Raw genomic sequence first — 17237 nt, forward strand, 5'->3', positions numbered from 1 at the left:
ACGGGCGGACAAACACAGACGTAGACCAAGACATTACCTCCTTGGCGGAGGCAATAATATAATATAATATAATATAGAGTGTTTCAGAAGTATATATACATGTATTACTACATGTATTCTATACGTATTATTTATTCTGTTCTGTTCTTATCTATGCCCTCTGCCAGGGAGGCAGGGAGGTCGATAAAAAGATGCCAGTGGTCAATGGCTACTGTATGTAAATAGTTGTTATGTTTGCATCCTATGTAAATAGTTACTTGTTTGCAGTTATTACTGCCTGTTTGCACTTCTCTTTTATGTGTGCAATAGCCTAAACCAAGCATTGAATTTCAGAGGTTGTGTAGTTGTTTGCCTGTATAGTAAGATGCCCTTTGCCAAGGAGGCAGGGATGATACAAAGATTCAAATGGGCCGAGGCTATATATGTTAATAGTTAGCCTACTTGCAATTATAACTGTTCCTATACTTATTTTTTTGTTGTGTGTGCAATTAATTAAGCATACAATTTCAGAAGTTGTATGGCTGTTTCTTTTTCATTTATAGTATAATAACACCCATGCAATTCATGTGACCAAGGCCAGATAATTATGGGTTTAAGATATACCACACATGACAAACCAGGAACGGTTGGGTCCAGCATGATATGCGATATGTATACTGAAATGCTATAGCCTGTATTCACTCTGTTTGCCCAAATTATCTTGTTGGGTGGAGTTGGGTGTAGTCCCTTCCCCACTCACAGGAAGTGACGAACCAAACCTTAAGAGCGAAATGTAAACCGTCTCCTGAACAGCAGCGAAATAGTGCTTCTTCCAGAGAAAGCTGGACTCTCTGACATAAACTCTATTTTACCTTTATTATCCCTCTATTATCCTTAGTATAAAGCAGCCACAGACCAGCCAGGTTGGTAGCATATTGTGTGCAGTTTACTGTCACCACATAATAATTAAATAATTATAATTAATTAATCATATAGCACTTTTTAAAACAACTGTTACAAAGTGCTTTCCAAAACAGTTAAGATAAGTGAGTACATAGAGCATAAGACAAGAGTAGATTAAAAATGAAACCAGACGTGAAGTAAAAAATAAGATAAAATCAAGTAAAATAAGAATGTAAGGAGACAGACAGGGTTACAAACCAGGACCTATTGACATGATTTCTGGGTATTGAAGTATTAACTTGTGCTAGATAAACGCCTGTCATCTTGCTCAAGCATTATCTCAGCATCTGAAGCTTTTTATGTAGGATAACTATACACTTATAATTTCCCTACATAATGTATTGTCTTAAAAATATCTGTTAAAATAAATTCAGCATGAATTAAACATGAAACAAAAACTCTGGTGTGCTAATATTCTGCCTGGTTTCTCACTTAAGATCAGATAATGGTCTCTTTATTGGTATTTATTGGTATCTTTAGTCATTTTAATCATTTTATACAGTGTGTTTGTGTGTATTCCTTTGTTATTAAATATATGCTTAACCGTGTGGCTTATGGTAGCTGATTCCTTCTAGATGAAGGTATTGCCAGCTTATTGTTCATAATATTGATAAGAGAAATCATATACAGTGCTGTGAGAAAATATTTGCCCCCTCTGTGATTTTCCACATTTTTTTATTCATTTGTCACAGTAAATACACTGGAGGGGAATGTTTTTCATTGCAATAGCCCAGTGGCTTTGGGTATAGTGTTTTCACATCATAAATGTGTTTCTTTTTGGGGGGGTTTCAGAATATAGATCATACAAACTTATAAGCAAACATAACACTGAAAAAAAAAAATTGAGTTAGAGACATTTAGACCAATTTCATGAGAGATAATTTGGACAGAATCACTTCCCCATATCTGTATTATACCTTTCCATTGTTGACAAAGGCAAGGTTTCAGTGTAGTCAATGGAAGGCTGCCACATTTTCAGAAAGCAGTCATATTTTCTCCTTAAAATATATGTCATTTTCTCCAGGGGTTCACATCTATTCATTTCTGGGAGCCAAAGTCCTATTGAGAGGTGGCAATTAGACTTCCATGTTACTGCAATGCATTTTTTTGAGAGAGCTATATCTATAAATTTCATTTTCATTGTAGAATTCCCCTTAAGATTTCCGCTAATATCAGTGAAGTTACCGAAAAGACATGACTCAGGATTATAGGAAGGGTGTTGCATATGTCATACCAAAATGGTTTCGCTTTAACACAATGGAATCCTTTCATTGTAACAGGCAGCCTCTATTACGCTTTGGCTGTGGTAAGACCTAATAGTCTTGGAGAGTAAGATAGTCACAGGTTAGAGGTGTATGTCGGGTGTCATGATGCTTGTGGCATTTATAATACACAGTTTGGTTAATGTTCGAATCAGTTGATTTAATACCATACAATATATCAATAATACCAATAGTAGTCACTGTGAAATCTTGAGCAGTTTCAAATTAGACCTACACTGCCCTCCGAAGGTGAGAACCAAAACACATACATTATTTTTAAAGAACAGGTATAAACTCAGCACTCTGGTATTTTTACTTCAGATTATATATGTAGGCTAAATGACAAAAATTGACTTTTGGTCTACAGACTTTGATAAGAGCTTCTGTAATTAGTAAAAAAGATAAATGGCATTATATAATGAGTATAAAAGCCATGTATGGTGTAAGCATTAGTGTTTAGATACAGGTACACTCTTCAGGTATGATGTTGGGCAGGGTCTCATACTTGAACGAGTACCCGCCATCAGATGTAGTGGTGATCCTCAGTGACTTCATGGTCCCCGGGAGTGGAGCGCAGCACTGCTTGATCCCCAGCATGGTGGTGGTGCGATCCCAGGCGGAGCAGTTACCGTGACAGTAGTGGAAAGTCAGCACCTTGGGGTGGACGATCCAGTTGCCCCAGCCTAGCTCCTCGAAGCTGATCTCGATCTCTACTCGGTGGCAGTCGCCGTACTCCGGTCTCTCCTGAGAGGGGCGCTGTAGCAGGTCGATGGCGGACGGCGACCAGGGGATGGTGGCGGCTGCGCGCCGGGGTGACCGGTCAGGACCCCGAGGCTGGGCGTGGAGATGAAGGAAAGGCATTTTGTCCGGTTCGTCGGCGTGGCACTGGCAGGCCGGGCAGCGGACCTGGAGCACAAAAGGGCCCTCGGACACGGAGGCCTGGAGGTTCTGCTCCAGGCGGTAGGTGGTCCAGCCGTCCGAGCTCGTCTCTGACGGAGCCTCTGCTGCCTGAAGAAGCTGCTGCTCCGAAGTGAGGATGAAAAGCGGGGCGGAGGAGTTGGCTGTGGCTCCTTCCCCTGCATAGAACCAGAAATGGGCTGAGGTGACCAAGGCCTCCTGGGTGTTCATGGAAGGTTGGAAGTAATATGTGAAGTGGCTGGTGGTCACTTCTCCAGCAGCTGAGTCAGATCTGGCACAGGATGAGTCTACCAAAGTGAGATCAACAGTAGCAGAGAAGTTTATTTTTTCCATTTGCATGCATAATCAATTTGCAAAAGTTTGACTTCGCACTCAATTTTTTGTGCTAAAAAATAATTTGTGAAATTATTTGGCATCATTTGTTTGAAATTTACATAAAGCATAGGATAATACACTGCTATGTAGTAGAAATTGTGATTTATAAAAGTCAATCAAGATAAAATAAAAAATTAGTGTTCGAAGCAATGTGCATTCCTTGTTTAGTCTAAAATAAATCACTGGCAAATATTTTTCAACATTTATCATGTTATTCAGATTTTATATTGTTTGTAGTTTTGGGTTTGAGTTTTGAGTAACATACAGTAATAATAAATGCACAAATATTCCCCAGTTATGGGCTGTATTGGCAATTACATCATTAGGTACTCGGAGGCACTTCTGTAAGAGCCGGACTCTGTGTGTTTGTTAGTTTGTTCATGTGCGACAGGTTTTGCAATGCACAGATATCCATAGGCATGTTATTAGTAGAAAGTCTGGGTAAAATGCATCATATCAATCAGCAATCAGATTGGTGATTGGCCAATCATGTTGTTAAAACATCAGAATTGACCCTAAAAAACCTGATCCGTATCCCTATCTTAAGACCTTTGCCTACAAAATAGTTTTCTTCTGGAGGACAGAATAATTTTTATTTTTGAAATATTGACTAATGAATTTGGGTCGCCACAATCCACAATGGATATAGTATTTTGAAATGAAACCTTGTGAATAAATGAGGTAAACATTGTTTTAGAGGGGTTGTTTAGGTAAAAACCAGCAAAACATCTCACCAGAACTGGGGAAGAGGATAATCTGAGAGTTTTCCTGGTTCTGATTGTGGTGGTGGTGGTTTATCCATGCTGTCCTGCCAGTCCTGGAGGACCTCCGGCGCCCTTGCCTAGCCTCTGCCCGTGCCATGCCCCCATCAGGACCCTGCACCGAGGGCACAGGGGGCTCCAGCCCCAAGCCCTCCAGAACCCGCTCTTTGAACCAGGCCAGCACTACTTCCCGAGGCAGCTCATCTCCCTCGCAGGCTTGTGTTAGGCTGTGGATCCACAAAGGGCCCAGGATCAGCAGGGTGCAAGACAGCATGGCTGTGACAACCGCTCAACACAAAATTGCTTCCAGTTGCTTCAGCTGATACAGAAATAAAGTCCAATAAAAAGTGTAAGAAAGTCTATAACTAGAAAGTGTAATTTTGTTGGTCCAGAAAAGTTGGGAAAGTTAGTTCCAGATAAGTGACTCTCTCCTTCTGTCTTTCCCTGTTCTCACATTGCCACCAAAAGCTGTATTCCACCTTCTCATTGGCTTATCTTGGTTGTTTTCACTCAGCCCTCAACAGTTTTTTTTGTTTTTTTTTACTTATTCTGAAATAATGTGTGAAGCCCGTCCACTCTGTGCCGTACTTGTTTGGGTAACCACTGCAACTATCTGGATATTTGGGAAGAGTAGAGAGATTCTGCGGACAAAGGCATTATTATGTTGCCAATATACAAACCGAAGATAGCAAAGGGTGACCTTGAGTGTTGCGATGTTGCATTATCTGTTTCTATGGCTGTTTTACACAGTATCCTCAAGGCAATGTGTCTGCATGTTTTCCTCTGCTGTTGTGTCCCGTGGAGTCAGTTTTGGAAAAACACATTTTAAGGTATAATATTAGCAAAGGGATAGGAAACCTGTCACTGGCACGGACATGTCCATAATTATCTTAAAGCATTACACACAGCTGGAGAAATACACTTCTGTCATTTTTAATAATCTTTGAGATATGTTCCCACACAAAATCTTGCTGAAAGTGCAGTCAAATACAAATCTGTCTTTATTATACACCCATGTCGAGGTGCTTTCTGCAAATAGGCAGACACACACACACACACATCATAGGCACCTGTTTCCCCCACTAGAGTCTTCATCTATCTTGCAAAAAACATTTGTGCCTTCTTTATCTCACTGACCTTGAATCTTTGCCGTTTCAGACAAGTCAGTTGCATAATGTGTATTTCTGAGTGTATTGCATGACCAGACATTTTTATCAGTCATTTAACAGGCCAAAATAAATGAAAGACCAGATGTGCACTGAAGGTTCCAGTGAAACCTTGTTTTGAGACAACCCAAGAGTTTTATTGTAAAATGAGATGTCCGCCATTTGAAAAAAGTGAGTCTTATTAGGACAAAATATTTGCTCATTTTGAAAGAACATTTAAGTTTTTAGCTACACCATTAATACCTTTTCGTCTCAAATAGCTACTGACACTTTGGAAGTTAGAACTGTCAATCTTCTTGTAACTTAGGTAACATTTTGTCCCTCTTGATGAAATGGGAGGTGGACTATGGATCGACCCTGATCGGTCTGTAAGTCCATCCATCCGTCCGTTCATCATGCACAATATCACGGACACCACTGATCAGATTTTGACAAATCTTCTGGGAATCATGGGTATTATTGCTCCGTTCCAGAAAAGCAAACACAAATAGAAAGAGTTCTGAAAGAACTGTTGTTCCTCTTCTTGAAGTTGTCGGTAAGGCTGGGTATCGAGAACTGGTTACAAATTGCCTAATTCACCAGAATCGATAAGCCACTGCTTCTCGACTAGCTGTGCAACGACCTTTTTGACCCTTTGGGTGCACTGTCAATTGCAAACAGTGACGTAGTTTGTCCTTATCTGCTCACCATCATGTCAACTGATATTGCCAGGTCAGACAGCCAGTGTACAAACTGTCATGCCAGTTACTTTTGCCAGGTCGCCATTGTAAATAAGAATCTGTTCTTAATGACTTGCCTGGTTAAATAAAGGTTAAAAAAAAATAAATAAAAAACTTTGCCAATGTTGACTTTCCCAGAGTTGATTTGATTTGACAAACCTGTGTGCAATGTACTCTGCTTGATGCGCTATGTGCTCAGCCCCCCGAAATTCTGCTTGCAGCTTTAATTTATCTTAAATTTCTAATCCAAATGTGGTCTATTGCTTGTTGAATTTAGGCTCGTTCATTGACAAAGCTCTGATGGGACAGGGTTGCTTGTCCAAAAAGATAATTTATTCATATTTAAAAAATCCCAGTTATAGCATTACAGCACTTCCCAAGAAAAGACTGCAAATATTATGTTTTTAATTCATGGTTCTCATATTTGGTGATGAGACACTCAAAATGATGCTCAAAATTATTTATTGTTGTTACAGGCCAGCCACCAACAGCAGAACACCCATTCACATGTTCATATACTGATACACATTTGGCTTCTTGTACATAGCCCAGTTAACATGGGTAATGTACGTATTACTCACAAATGTATATGGACAACATGCACATCAATGTCAGATTTTTCCTTGCCTTGATCATTCACCATAGATATCTAAACATTTCATTGCTGGTTGAGTGTGGGGGGAAATGTTTTCAATTTTGAAATCTTTTAATAATGCATGCAATCAGATTTGTGTTAACATGTGATTACTGAAGGGAGGAAGCGGACAGGAGAGCTACAGAAAGGCAGAGACAGATTACGAAGAGTCTTTGCTCCTCTTTGGAAGGCTGATGTCAGAAGCAAGTCTCCTGCAAAACGAGAAAATATCTTAAGGCATCACATGACACTTGGCATGTTTACTCTTTGCAAGTGCATCTACATGTCTGAGGGTGTTTGTTTATACTTACAGGACAGATAGACGGAGTTTGCTGTGAGCGCATCACTGACAAACATAATGCAACTTCAGATACTTGGGATTTTTATCACAATTCCAAGCCACTCCCAGAATTTCAGTCTTGACATTAAAGTCACACTTTTGCTTGCCGTTACACCTGTGGATGTGTTAAAAAAAAAAATTGTTGATGTGATAACAAAAAAAATCAATAATTACTATATCTGAATAGAAAAAGACAATGCCAGCATTTTTTACATACTCTCATTACTACTAATATTGTACTGATTAGTACTACTACTACTATTTCTAATAATAATATTAGTATTATTATATAGCACTTTTCTAAACAAAATTACATGCTGAGGTAAAATATACGCTCTTCACGAAAAAAATATTAATTTGAACAAATATCATATTGCAGGTTTGCAGCTTCTATTCCATTCATTCAAATATTGACTTGAAATTTTGTCAGTATTTTCTGTGAATTCAATTTTAAGGCCCAGATGCGTGAACATTTTCTGTCAGTGTAAATTGCAACCTGCAAGTTCTCAGATGTTTTGCTACAATAATAACTTCATAGATTTGCCCCCCAAATCAGTGTATTCCTTCAATGAAATTTTGTCTGTTATGAACCAATACACACATGTATTCCACTGTTGCTGTGGCTGAGTAGCTCATGCAGAAGGTCATCTTTGTAGGTCTGCTTGGTTTGTGTTTGAGGCAGGTTTGGTTGTCGAGACGTCCGTAGTTGGCCTTCTTGACCTTAATGACTCCTTTATCTGAGGGTGACAGAGAAATGAGGAGAGAGGGAGAGAGAATTCAGGTGTGATGTTTAGGAACCATATTCTTCTGCAAATCATGGCTGTGGTCTAAACATGATCTCCATAACACTGACTGCACAAATTTCAGCTGAAATTTACCCATATGTTGGCAACAAAGGTCATAGAGGACTTTGAATTTTTTTATGGCATAAAAAAAACTTGCTTTGCAACTGTGAACGCATGAGGACATAACACTAAATTAAAATGGTGAAATTTGTACATAACCTGTCATTGAGCAAACTCTTTTACTAAGGGGTTGCAAATAAAACTATATATCTTGCATATGTAGTTGATTTTAATATCAACAGCTGTATATTTCATTAAATACAAGATTAACGGTAATCGGTTTTCCAAATTAAGAGAAACGGTCGAATCATCATGCTGTCCTAGCAGACACTATGCCCCGAGGAAGGGTTAAGCCGCAATATTCTGAATTTCGATTAAAGTGTTCAATGGAGTGCAACATACAAAGTGCAACATAATTATATACCCATATTCTAAATGATTTCATAAGAATTAAAGGAAGACAAGTATAAGATTCTTCTTCTTTTGAGGTAATTTGTAATTTTAATTTTCTGCCTCTTGTAATTTTCCCTTCAAGAGAGGCTTCGTCAGGATTGGTAGAGATTAGTTTTGACCAAAGACTAATGAGCTGTGATTTGACCTTTATCTGCATTTGCATAAGTCTTTGCATTGGACAGGGTATCAATAATCATGCATTTATGTATCGACAGGATCAGGGTGCATTCTTACCACACTTTACTTTTGCAGTTTCTCCTTCACATGCAACAATGGTACGCAGATCTGCCAGAACATTAGGAGATAAAATGAGATTTGACCTTAAAAATCTTAAAATCATCTTACTATTATGTTTGTGCTACACAGGATGGCACCCTTTGCAAAAATAGCTAAAGATAATATCTCGCTACTGTATGTACAGGCAGGAGGCCTCTAGTATACAAAAAAATACTCACCGTCACTTTTCTTCTGACACATGTAGGAGACCTGCATGAAGGTCTCGGGTGTGTAATTACATATGAACATTCTTGAGTTCGGCTTGGGCAGTCTGCAGTACTCCCAGTCATTACAACTAGAGAAATATCAGAACATGTCAAATACTGCATATCCAAAATGTTATGTTAAGTTATACGTTCACCTCAGTGTTTTCAGTCACAGATTGTTAAGCTACCTTATGCAAGTTTTCGCCTTGAGTCAGTAAAAGAAGCAGAAGTATATTGTCATTCCCTCCCTCCTCGCTCCTCCCCTCAGTTGGTCCAGTTCCTGCCCCAGCACTTGTCACTCATCTTGATGAGCCATCTACTTTGAAACAGCAACTAGCCTGAGGCTGATCTGCAATTTGCAATTTCAAACAAGCACAGATCCTGTACAAGCCCACGGCCTGTACACGCCGCATTTGTTCAACTCCTAACTAGCGTGACAACACAGTTATCTGTTTAATTACCTAATTCCACTAATGTTATTTAAATACCGCAAGGTAATAACATTATCTAGTGGTAAAGTTCGTAGGGCAGCAGAAGATGTGGACTTGTGGCTGGTGATTGTTTAGGATGAATTACTTGTCCTTATCTACATTGAGAGTGGTTTGTTTTAAGTTTCACTTTAGTTTTCACAACGGGAGACTGCCAAATTTAGTGCAATGCTACTGGTCTGTGCATCGCCAAATTACATGATGTTTGGCGATGCAGGCGAATTAGAGATCAATTTAGATCAATTTCTATACATTGACCAACTTTTTATTTTGTGGCAGCCAAACCTATGTGTGGGAAACGAAGGTCATCTTGCAACCAAAGACACCCTCTAGAGCCATCTCACGAAGTGTTGATGCCTGACCGCCTGACCGCCTGACCTGAATATGCCTTGTGTTGCCCTCGGCCGCAGCATGGGAAAAAGCCAAATGCCAATGCTAGATTGTTCTTTTGTTTCTTACTGCTGTCTGCCATTGTTGTTGTTGCTATAACTTTCCTGCACAGTGGCCACTAGCCTCACCTTGATAGCGACACCCAAGCTCACTGCTGGTCACGCCCTTATGACACCCAACCACAGCAAGTGGTTTACACCCCAAAACATCCCAAACATGATTGAAAAGCCAATTTCAGGCCAACAGGGATTTAGGTCACAGACACAGACTGATCATGTATGATATATGCTATTTATTTATGGTTAGTTAATGTGAAAAAGTTGCATGTTGTAGCTTTAAATGGTAAATAATTGTCGTAATAATTTGATATCAGGGATTTTTTTTCTCATAAAAATATACCAATCGAAATTGCAGGTACTTGATTCAACATACTCTATCAATATAATTTGCTAAACCATGCATTGTCTATAAATTTTCTTTAAAGACACCGTCTTCATCTAATGTCAGTTGTCTCTGATTCTTATGTTGGCTTAATTGGAGTTGCTGACCACCTTTGTCCCTAGATAGTATCCTTTGTTTCTGCTTAGTGTACTAACTCACAAGCTAATTAAATAGATAAATAAAAAATAAATAAAGTAAATAAATAAGTTATCATGTCTTACACAGACTTAATCCATGGCAACATGCCCGCATGGAAGCAGTTCGCTCTGGCCACAGGTGCCTGCTGGTGTCTGGCAGCACAGATGGAAGCATGTTGCGCACCAGAGGTGATTGATGTCACTTTGATCATATGTCCTTTAGCTGAACATACACAAAACAGATATCACAATACAACATGGTTACAATGGGTGATGATAGAAAGAGGAAGAGAGGGGAAGAAGAAGAAGAAGAAGGGGAAGAAGACAATGGCTGAGGGGCTATAGAGAGGCAATAGAGAAGGCGATGAGAGTGAGCATATCATATAAAGGTGAAGTTCAGAAATAATAAATAATGGAATACATACGGCATTTCAGCTCATTGTTTACACCCGGACAAGCCACATCATAGAGTAAGTCTGAAGTAAAAGAAAATGTGTCACTACAAGGAAACCATGAGATGCATTCCAAGATGCATTTTTCCACATTAATACCAAGGTGTAAATGCAGTTGGGTTTTCAAATCAATCAATCCACATGCAACATCTAAATGAATCTAAATGGGCATACACATGCGAATATAGCGAGGAGGCACACACAAAATGAACATGTTGGGAAGAAGGAAAATTTTAAATCGTAACTAATAAAAAGTAGATGGTCAGCATAATTGTAGAAGGGGAACAAATGACAGCAGATGTTTGAGGGAGAACGGCCTTCTCCTCAACTGTTGTCTATGGTAGACCTGTTGTCCAATACGACTTCTTCTGTTTTAAAAAGTAAGAAGCATTGCATTTAACAAGAAGATTTACTGAACACTTCCCTTCTTTGTAATAGTTGGAATCAGATAATTGGTTCAGAGACATTTGACAATTCACATAGCCTACAGTAATGAAGATAGTGTAGTAATGGTGATAATATACTGTACCTGCTTCTGTTGGCAAACACCAAGCTGCAGCCAGCACTAAAAGGCAAACAGTTGAATTGATCAGGATGCCTCCTGACACTTAAAACTATTAAACTACATTTGAAAACGATGAAGCACATTCTCCTTTTCCTGAGATATAGAACATTTGAAAATAAATTCATGAAAAATGAATAACATGGGACCTTTAAAGAACATGTAATGCATTCAGATCACAGTTTTAAACTTTTACTCTCACAGTTAAACGTCAAGAAACAGAATACAAAAGGTTGTACTCACAGGCAATGGTAGTCAGTCTCATGCAGAGCATCTTGTCAACTGTAGCAGATATTGGCGACCAAATGGAAAAAAGCAGCTTCTTATATGTTTTCTTCTTCAAACATGCATGATATCACTGATGAGCTCATACAAATATCCTTAAGGAGTAGAGTACTGTGGAGCACAGTCACGGTGCTGAAGGGCAAACAAACTGTGGCATACAGGACAGGATAATTATAAATATATTTGCTAACAGTTTGAGGCAATATGTCAGAGGCAGGAATGAACCTTGTAACTTTTTACTTTTGACTGGTATAAAACTGCTTTTGGTTCCCTCCAGCCATTACTGTCAGTCTCTTCCTCAGAACATGATGTACTCACACTTGTGTCTACCAGGTCAGAGGTTGAGGGTGGAGTACAGAGTGACACTGTGATAAAATGAGATAGATGGTCAATGAGCTTCTGTATGATTTAGTCACAAAGTGTATAAACAATTTATTACTTTAATACTGTGAAATACTTCTAAAGCGAAAGGCTAATTATTCCTCTGAATACTAGACTTCATTGTATTCAATCATGCATCCAATCATACTGCACTAACAGGCAAAAGTCTTGTCTGTGCACTCTGTGTTTACTTGGTCAGTGTGGGAGCGTGGCCATGGTTGAAGATCGACCAGTGATTGGTGTGGATTTGGAAGATGGTCCTGCTGTGACAACCTAAAATAAGTAAAATATACATGACTTATATGGCAATAACAACCTTCCCTGTATCAACCCCCACAGGTAAAGAAAGTCTGGACTGCAAGGACGAAGCTGCATGAAACCCAACCCCTACGCCTCAAATGATGGACGGGTAAGTCTAAACAACGTCCATTTTTGCAAACACAATAGAATAACGACCACACAAATCACTACTACCCTCCAAGTCACCATGGCCAATAAAAATCATAACTCTGGGAAGACTCCAGATTGTGTCTGGGTCTGGGAAGATGAACCAGCAGCAGATCCTCAGACTCATCATGGGGGACACTCACGCTAGCGGTAGATGTTGCTCCTTCGCCCTGTGACATACTGATAACCCTAACCCTTTTAGCCAGTTAATTTAGAGCTATATTAGGCTATTACATTTGCGGGAAGCTGGCTCCTCCTCGCTCCTGCTCTCTGTGATAGTTCATATCAGTATCGCAGTGCCTTCTGGGTAACCCTTGTTTTTAAGCCAGCAAGGGAACGCCATTCGAGGGAACGTCGGAGGGCTGAACAGCCAGTCACCCCCACTTCATTTGGCGCACTTGGTAATGGGACACCCTCCATCATGGCGGCGGCTCGCGGGAACCCACAAATCCGAGGCCGAGTGTTTAGGGACCGATTTGGGACGGGGGGATTGTGTGGAGCTGTTGGGGTGTTGCACTCAATATGGCTTCCATTGGCCCTTTCCATAATTTACTACCAGACAATATTTTCAGGCAGTACATGAGCAGTGTTGCCTGTACTGACATTATATATGACGTGGATAACAGACAGTTATGGAGTATTACCAAAGACAAATATTGCTGAAGCTTCAGGCTAGCTGCTGTTTCAAAGTAGATGGCTCATCAAGACGAGTGACAAGTGTTGGGTCAGGATATTAGCTAAAAAGTCATAAGGTACGCTCACCCAGCATAATTTTGACCACATCCTGCATTTTGATTATTACTAGTCCACTTGTGTATCAACCCCCCCCCCCCCCCCCCCCCAACTAGACCCCTGACAGATCCTACTGTTTGTTTGTTTTTGTTTGTTTTTTTGTTTGTTTTCTTCTGTGTATGTATTTATTGTTAGGAAGGGGGGTAATTGTAGATATGTTTCAATCAGAGCAGTAGGCTACTGAAAATAAATAGCACCAACCTGGTTGTGTGGCAATAAAGTATCTTGCATCTTGTATGAGATTTGGTACATCTGCTTGTGGTTTTGGTGTCCCCTATTGGATTCAAATGTGCTTTTGCACGCATAGTTGATGAACTCTATTTAAGTTATGACCATTGTTCTACTTGCCCACCTATTTGGGGCCATGTGATTGGGAAAAGACATAGAAGCTTGGTCGGGTATTGTGGTGTACAAATTTTGGAGGCAAAAAGTAAAAAATTGAAAAAGGAGAAGCATAAAAACTGTTTTTCTTAAAATGCAAGATGGCGAAAAATCTAATCTAATCTAATCTAAATCAAATGGTTCACGAGTTATTGGCCAAAATGTTGCTAATTGCTAGTTATAGCGCCACCATCAGGCCAATTGGTGTAGCCTAATTCCTAGGTAGCGGCTGAGATTTCAAACTATGTTTGGTTACTGTGAGTCTTACTGTTTCTGAGCTCCAGATACTTTTAGTGGAGAAAAAGAAGAAGAAGAAAAATCCTAACAATTACAATAGGGTTCCCAGCACTACACGTTTAGACCCCTAATAAGCAACACCACAAACCTAATAAGGTCAGAGCCATAGTGCCTAACAATATTCCTGTCACCATACACTGAAGAGAGAAGAAAAAAAATGGAAACACTGAATGAAATGAATGAAAAACACTAATTTCTCTATAAGGCACGGTCCTCATGTTTAGTGATGAGACAACACTCACACTTGAATGCTGAGTTACAGGCCAGCCACCAAACACCAGAACTCCCATTCACATGCGCATGTACTGCTGTAAATTAGGGTACCTTTACATATCCCAGATAACATGGTGAATGGTACCTATTTATCACAAATGTATATGGACAACATTGGGGGGAAAAAACAAATTGCGAGCAAGGTTGAGAATTTCTAAAATGGTTGTGTTGTCTTTCTTTCAGGAGAGCTATAGGGAGGAAGAGACAGACGATGCTCCTCTCTGGAAAACTGATGCTGGAAGCACGTCTCCTGCAAAACATGACAAACCATCTTCAGGCATTACATGACACTCGGTGCATTTCATGTTGAGTTTTTTGCAAGTGAATTTTCAACATTCCATAGTTTTATTTATGTAAATTCCCTCCAGAAATGAAATAAAACTAACTCACAAAAACAACTTCTGGCAACTCCTCACCTTTTATTGACTGCTTCACTGGCGAATTCACTCATGCACCAAGTTACATCCACAGGCTCTGTAGTGCAGGTTTCACAGTCGAGACGGCCATAGTTGGCCTTCTGGACAGAAATGACTCGGTTTTCTAAGGGGTAAAGAGAAGTAAAGACAGAGAGAGAGAGAATCTGCACAATTGAAACTCAATGGAAACAAGATGTAACTTATTTCAAGGCCAACATTCCAAATCGATATGCAGAAAAATGAACGGAACACATTTGCTTTATAAATAAAAGTGATTGGCAGATCCACTCACACTGAGGAAGGGCGGATATATTGTCAGTATAAATCTCATGCTTCTCTTGATATTTTTTTTTTATTAAAGTGCATTCTTACCACACTTTGCTTTTGCGGTTTCTCCATCCTTCAGTGGCTACATGATGGTTCAACTGTTTTAATTTGCATTTCATTGAGTGTCATTGAGAGCATCTTGGTCACTCTAGCAGATGGAGGTAGACTGGTAGACAAGTGGTATCATTTTATGTGGCAAAATGCCAGATATCATTGTGGGATGAATTCATACATATGATTACATTCTTGCCTACACTCTCGCCCTCAAGGGGCCCTTCACCCATACACAGTCCTGAGGGAAGGGAATACAGTGCACGCTTTAATGTATAATTATTGAACAGGCACTTGGCAACACTTCCAGGCCATGTCTGTAAAGTCACGAACATGGATAAAATAACAGGACCGAGTGTTCCAAGTACCTCCTTTAAAAATGTGGTAGGGATAATATCTTGTAATAACATTTTAGAAATGGCACCATCTTGCATCCTTAACCGCTGTCTGGCGCTGTCACATTAGATGTTTTAGAATGTCAAGGGAGACCTGGAGATTGTTGGCCTTCCAATTACGCTCAGCTTTTCTACAAGCTCTTCTTACGGCCCGGGTGTGGTCATTTAGCCATGGTAGCGGGCATTAGCTTTAACCATCTAGGGAGAAACCAGAGGAAAGCACCAGATCAAGTGTGTGACCTTTAGAACAGATTGGACGCGATTGAAAGACTCAATAAGATTCATAAAATCAGCTGGCGAGAGAATGTGAAGGGCAACAAACATGGATGTTAAAATCACCAAGAATAACCACTCTGTCGTACTGAGGCACGATGAGAGCCAGGAGTTCAGAAAATTGCTGAATAAAACCATTATTTAGTTTTGGGGTTCTGTAAACTAAAACACAGAGTAGAGGTACCATGTCAGTAATTAAAAAACAAAGGCATTCAAGGGAGGAAAAACTGTCAAGATAGGAGGGGGAGCATTTGTATACATTTTTGTGAAACACTGCTAAGCCTCCACCACTTCCAGACAACCTTGGCTGATGAAAATTGAAAAAATTGGGAGGGGTGGCCTCATTCACAAGTGCAGAGTCTCCCTGACTCTTAACACGAAAAACTCTCGGTTACATATAGTGATAGAGCAATGACTGTGTGTATTTATAGACTATAGTGTGTCTGTAATTTTTTTCTATAAAGATAATATTGACTGATCATACAGGGAAGCACACATACCTCAGGGTTTTATGCCTTATAGCTTGAACTACCCTTAGGAAATATATCATTTTCATTACATTTTAGGCCTTATCCAGAGAGCTTTAGAATAAGTACAGCAGTAGAATTTAGTAGAGTTTTTCTTGATAACACATTTTAGTCAGGCAGATTGTACTTGTGTTTTGTCGTAAGTCACATTAAAGTTGCGACAATGCGGTCATTTTTTCCAAAGTTGGCAGTTCTGCAATAGCAACGACTGCAAGGGTCAGAGTCACAGTTCCCTTACAATGCTCGTGTCGCTGTAGAGTAATCGTATATAAGAGAGAGCTGCTATGAAAAGAAATCAAAAAATAAGAGCTAAGGAGACAGGTAGAGGGCTGTTTTTTAAAATAAAGTGGATTAAGTAGATGAGAAAGATAAAGCAGGCAGAGTATGACTCAGTGAGGAGAGGACGATGTGAGTTAATTCATGAGTTTTCAGCCTAGAATGAAAGATGGGGAGTAATGCTGCTGTTCTGACTGGAGTGTTGATGTCATTCTACCAACTGGGAGCCAGGAGGGAGACGAGTCCACACCAAGCGGAGCGAGGACCAGGTCGTCACTTGGAAAGGACTTCTAAGCAGCTGGTAGTGGGCAAACGCAGAGCAGGATTGGCAGGTAGTGCTGGACCATGGCCTGGAGGTGTAGGGGTGCGGCTCCATTTGAAGCCTTGTTTGCAGCACCGGGGGTTTTAATGTAGGAAGAGCCACAGGCGACCGATGGAGGGAATGCAGGTGGGGACTGACATGGGAGGATTCGAGGAGGTTGACGACAAGGCAGGCTGCAGTGCATGGAAGCATTGGACTAGTTTGAGTTAATTGCTGATAGAAATGTCTGATCGAAATAAATGAATGTAAAATGAATAATATGAAACCTTTAAAGAAATTGTAATGCATTCTGATTGAAAACTTTTTTAGTCTCATAATTAAATCCCAATATACAGAATGGTTATATTCACAGACAATAGTGTTCACTGAGAACATCTTGGCCACGCTAGCAGACAGAGGTAGACTGGTAGTAAAGAGGCTAATGTTA

General features: G+C 39.9%; 2 protein-coding genes across 2 annotated transcripts; both read right to left on the reverse strand.

Annotated features, from left to right (window-relative positions):
• Positions 1-2660: 2660 nt before the first annotated feature.
• Positions 2661-4532, reverse strand: inha (inhibin subunit alpha). Its single transcript, XM_071911334.2, has 2 exons — positions 4232-4532; positions 2661-3409 (listed from the first exon to the last, which is right to left on the reverse strand). Exons 1-2 carry the CDS (start codon positions 4530-4532, stop codon positions 2661-2663), a joined length of 1050 nt encoding a protein of 349 aa, XP_071767435.2.
• Positions 4533-6683: 2151 nt separating this feature from the next.
• Positions 6684-11639, reverse strand: LOC139921149 (L-rhamnose-binding lectin CSL3-like). The gene is made up of 9 exons (XM_071911308.2): positions 11611-11639; positions 11335-11370; positions 10779-10829; positions 10438-10576; positions 8871-8986; positions 8650-8700; positions 7719-7854; positions 7089-7232; positions 6684-6986 (listed from the first exon to the last, which is right to left on the reverse strand). Exons 1-8 carry the CDS (start codon positions 11630-11632, stop codon positions 7121-7123), a joined length of 663 nt encoding a protein of 220 aa, XP_071767409.2. The 5' UTR covers positions 11633-11639; the 3' UTR covers positions 6684-6986; positions 7089-7120.
• Between the last annotated feature and the right edge of the window lie 5598 nt (positions 11640-17237).

This window comes from Centroberyx gerrardi, chromosome 21, assembly GCF_048128805.1.
Source record: "Centroberyx gerrardi isolate f3 chromosome 21, fCenGer3.hap1.cur.20231027, whole genome shotgun sequence".
Lineage (NCBI taxonomy): Eukaryota > Metazoa > Chordata > Actinopteri > Beryciformes > Berycidae > Centroberyx > Centroberyx gerrardi.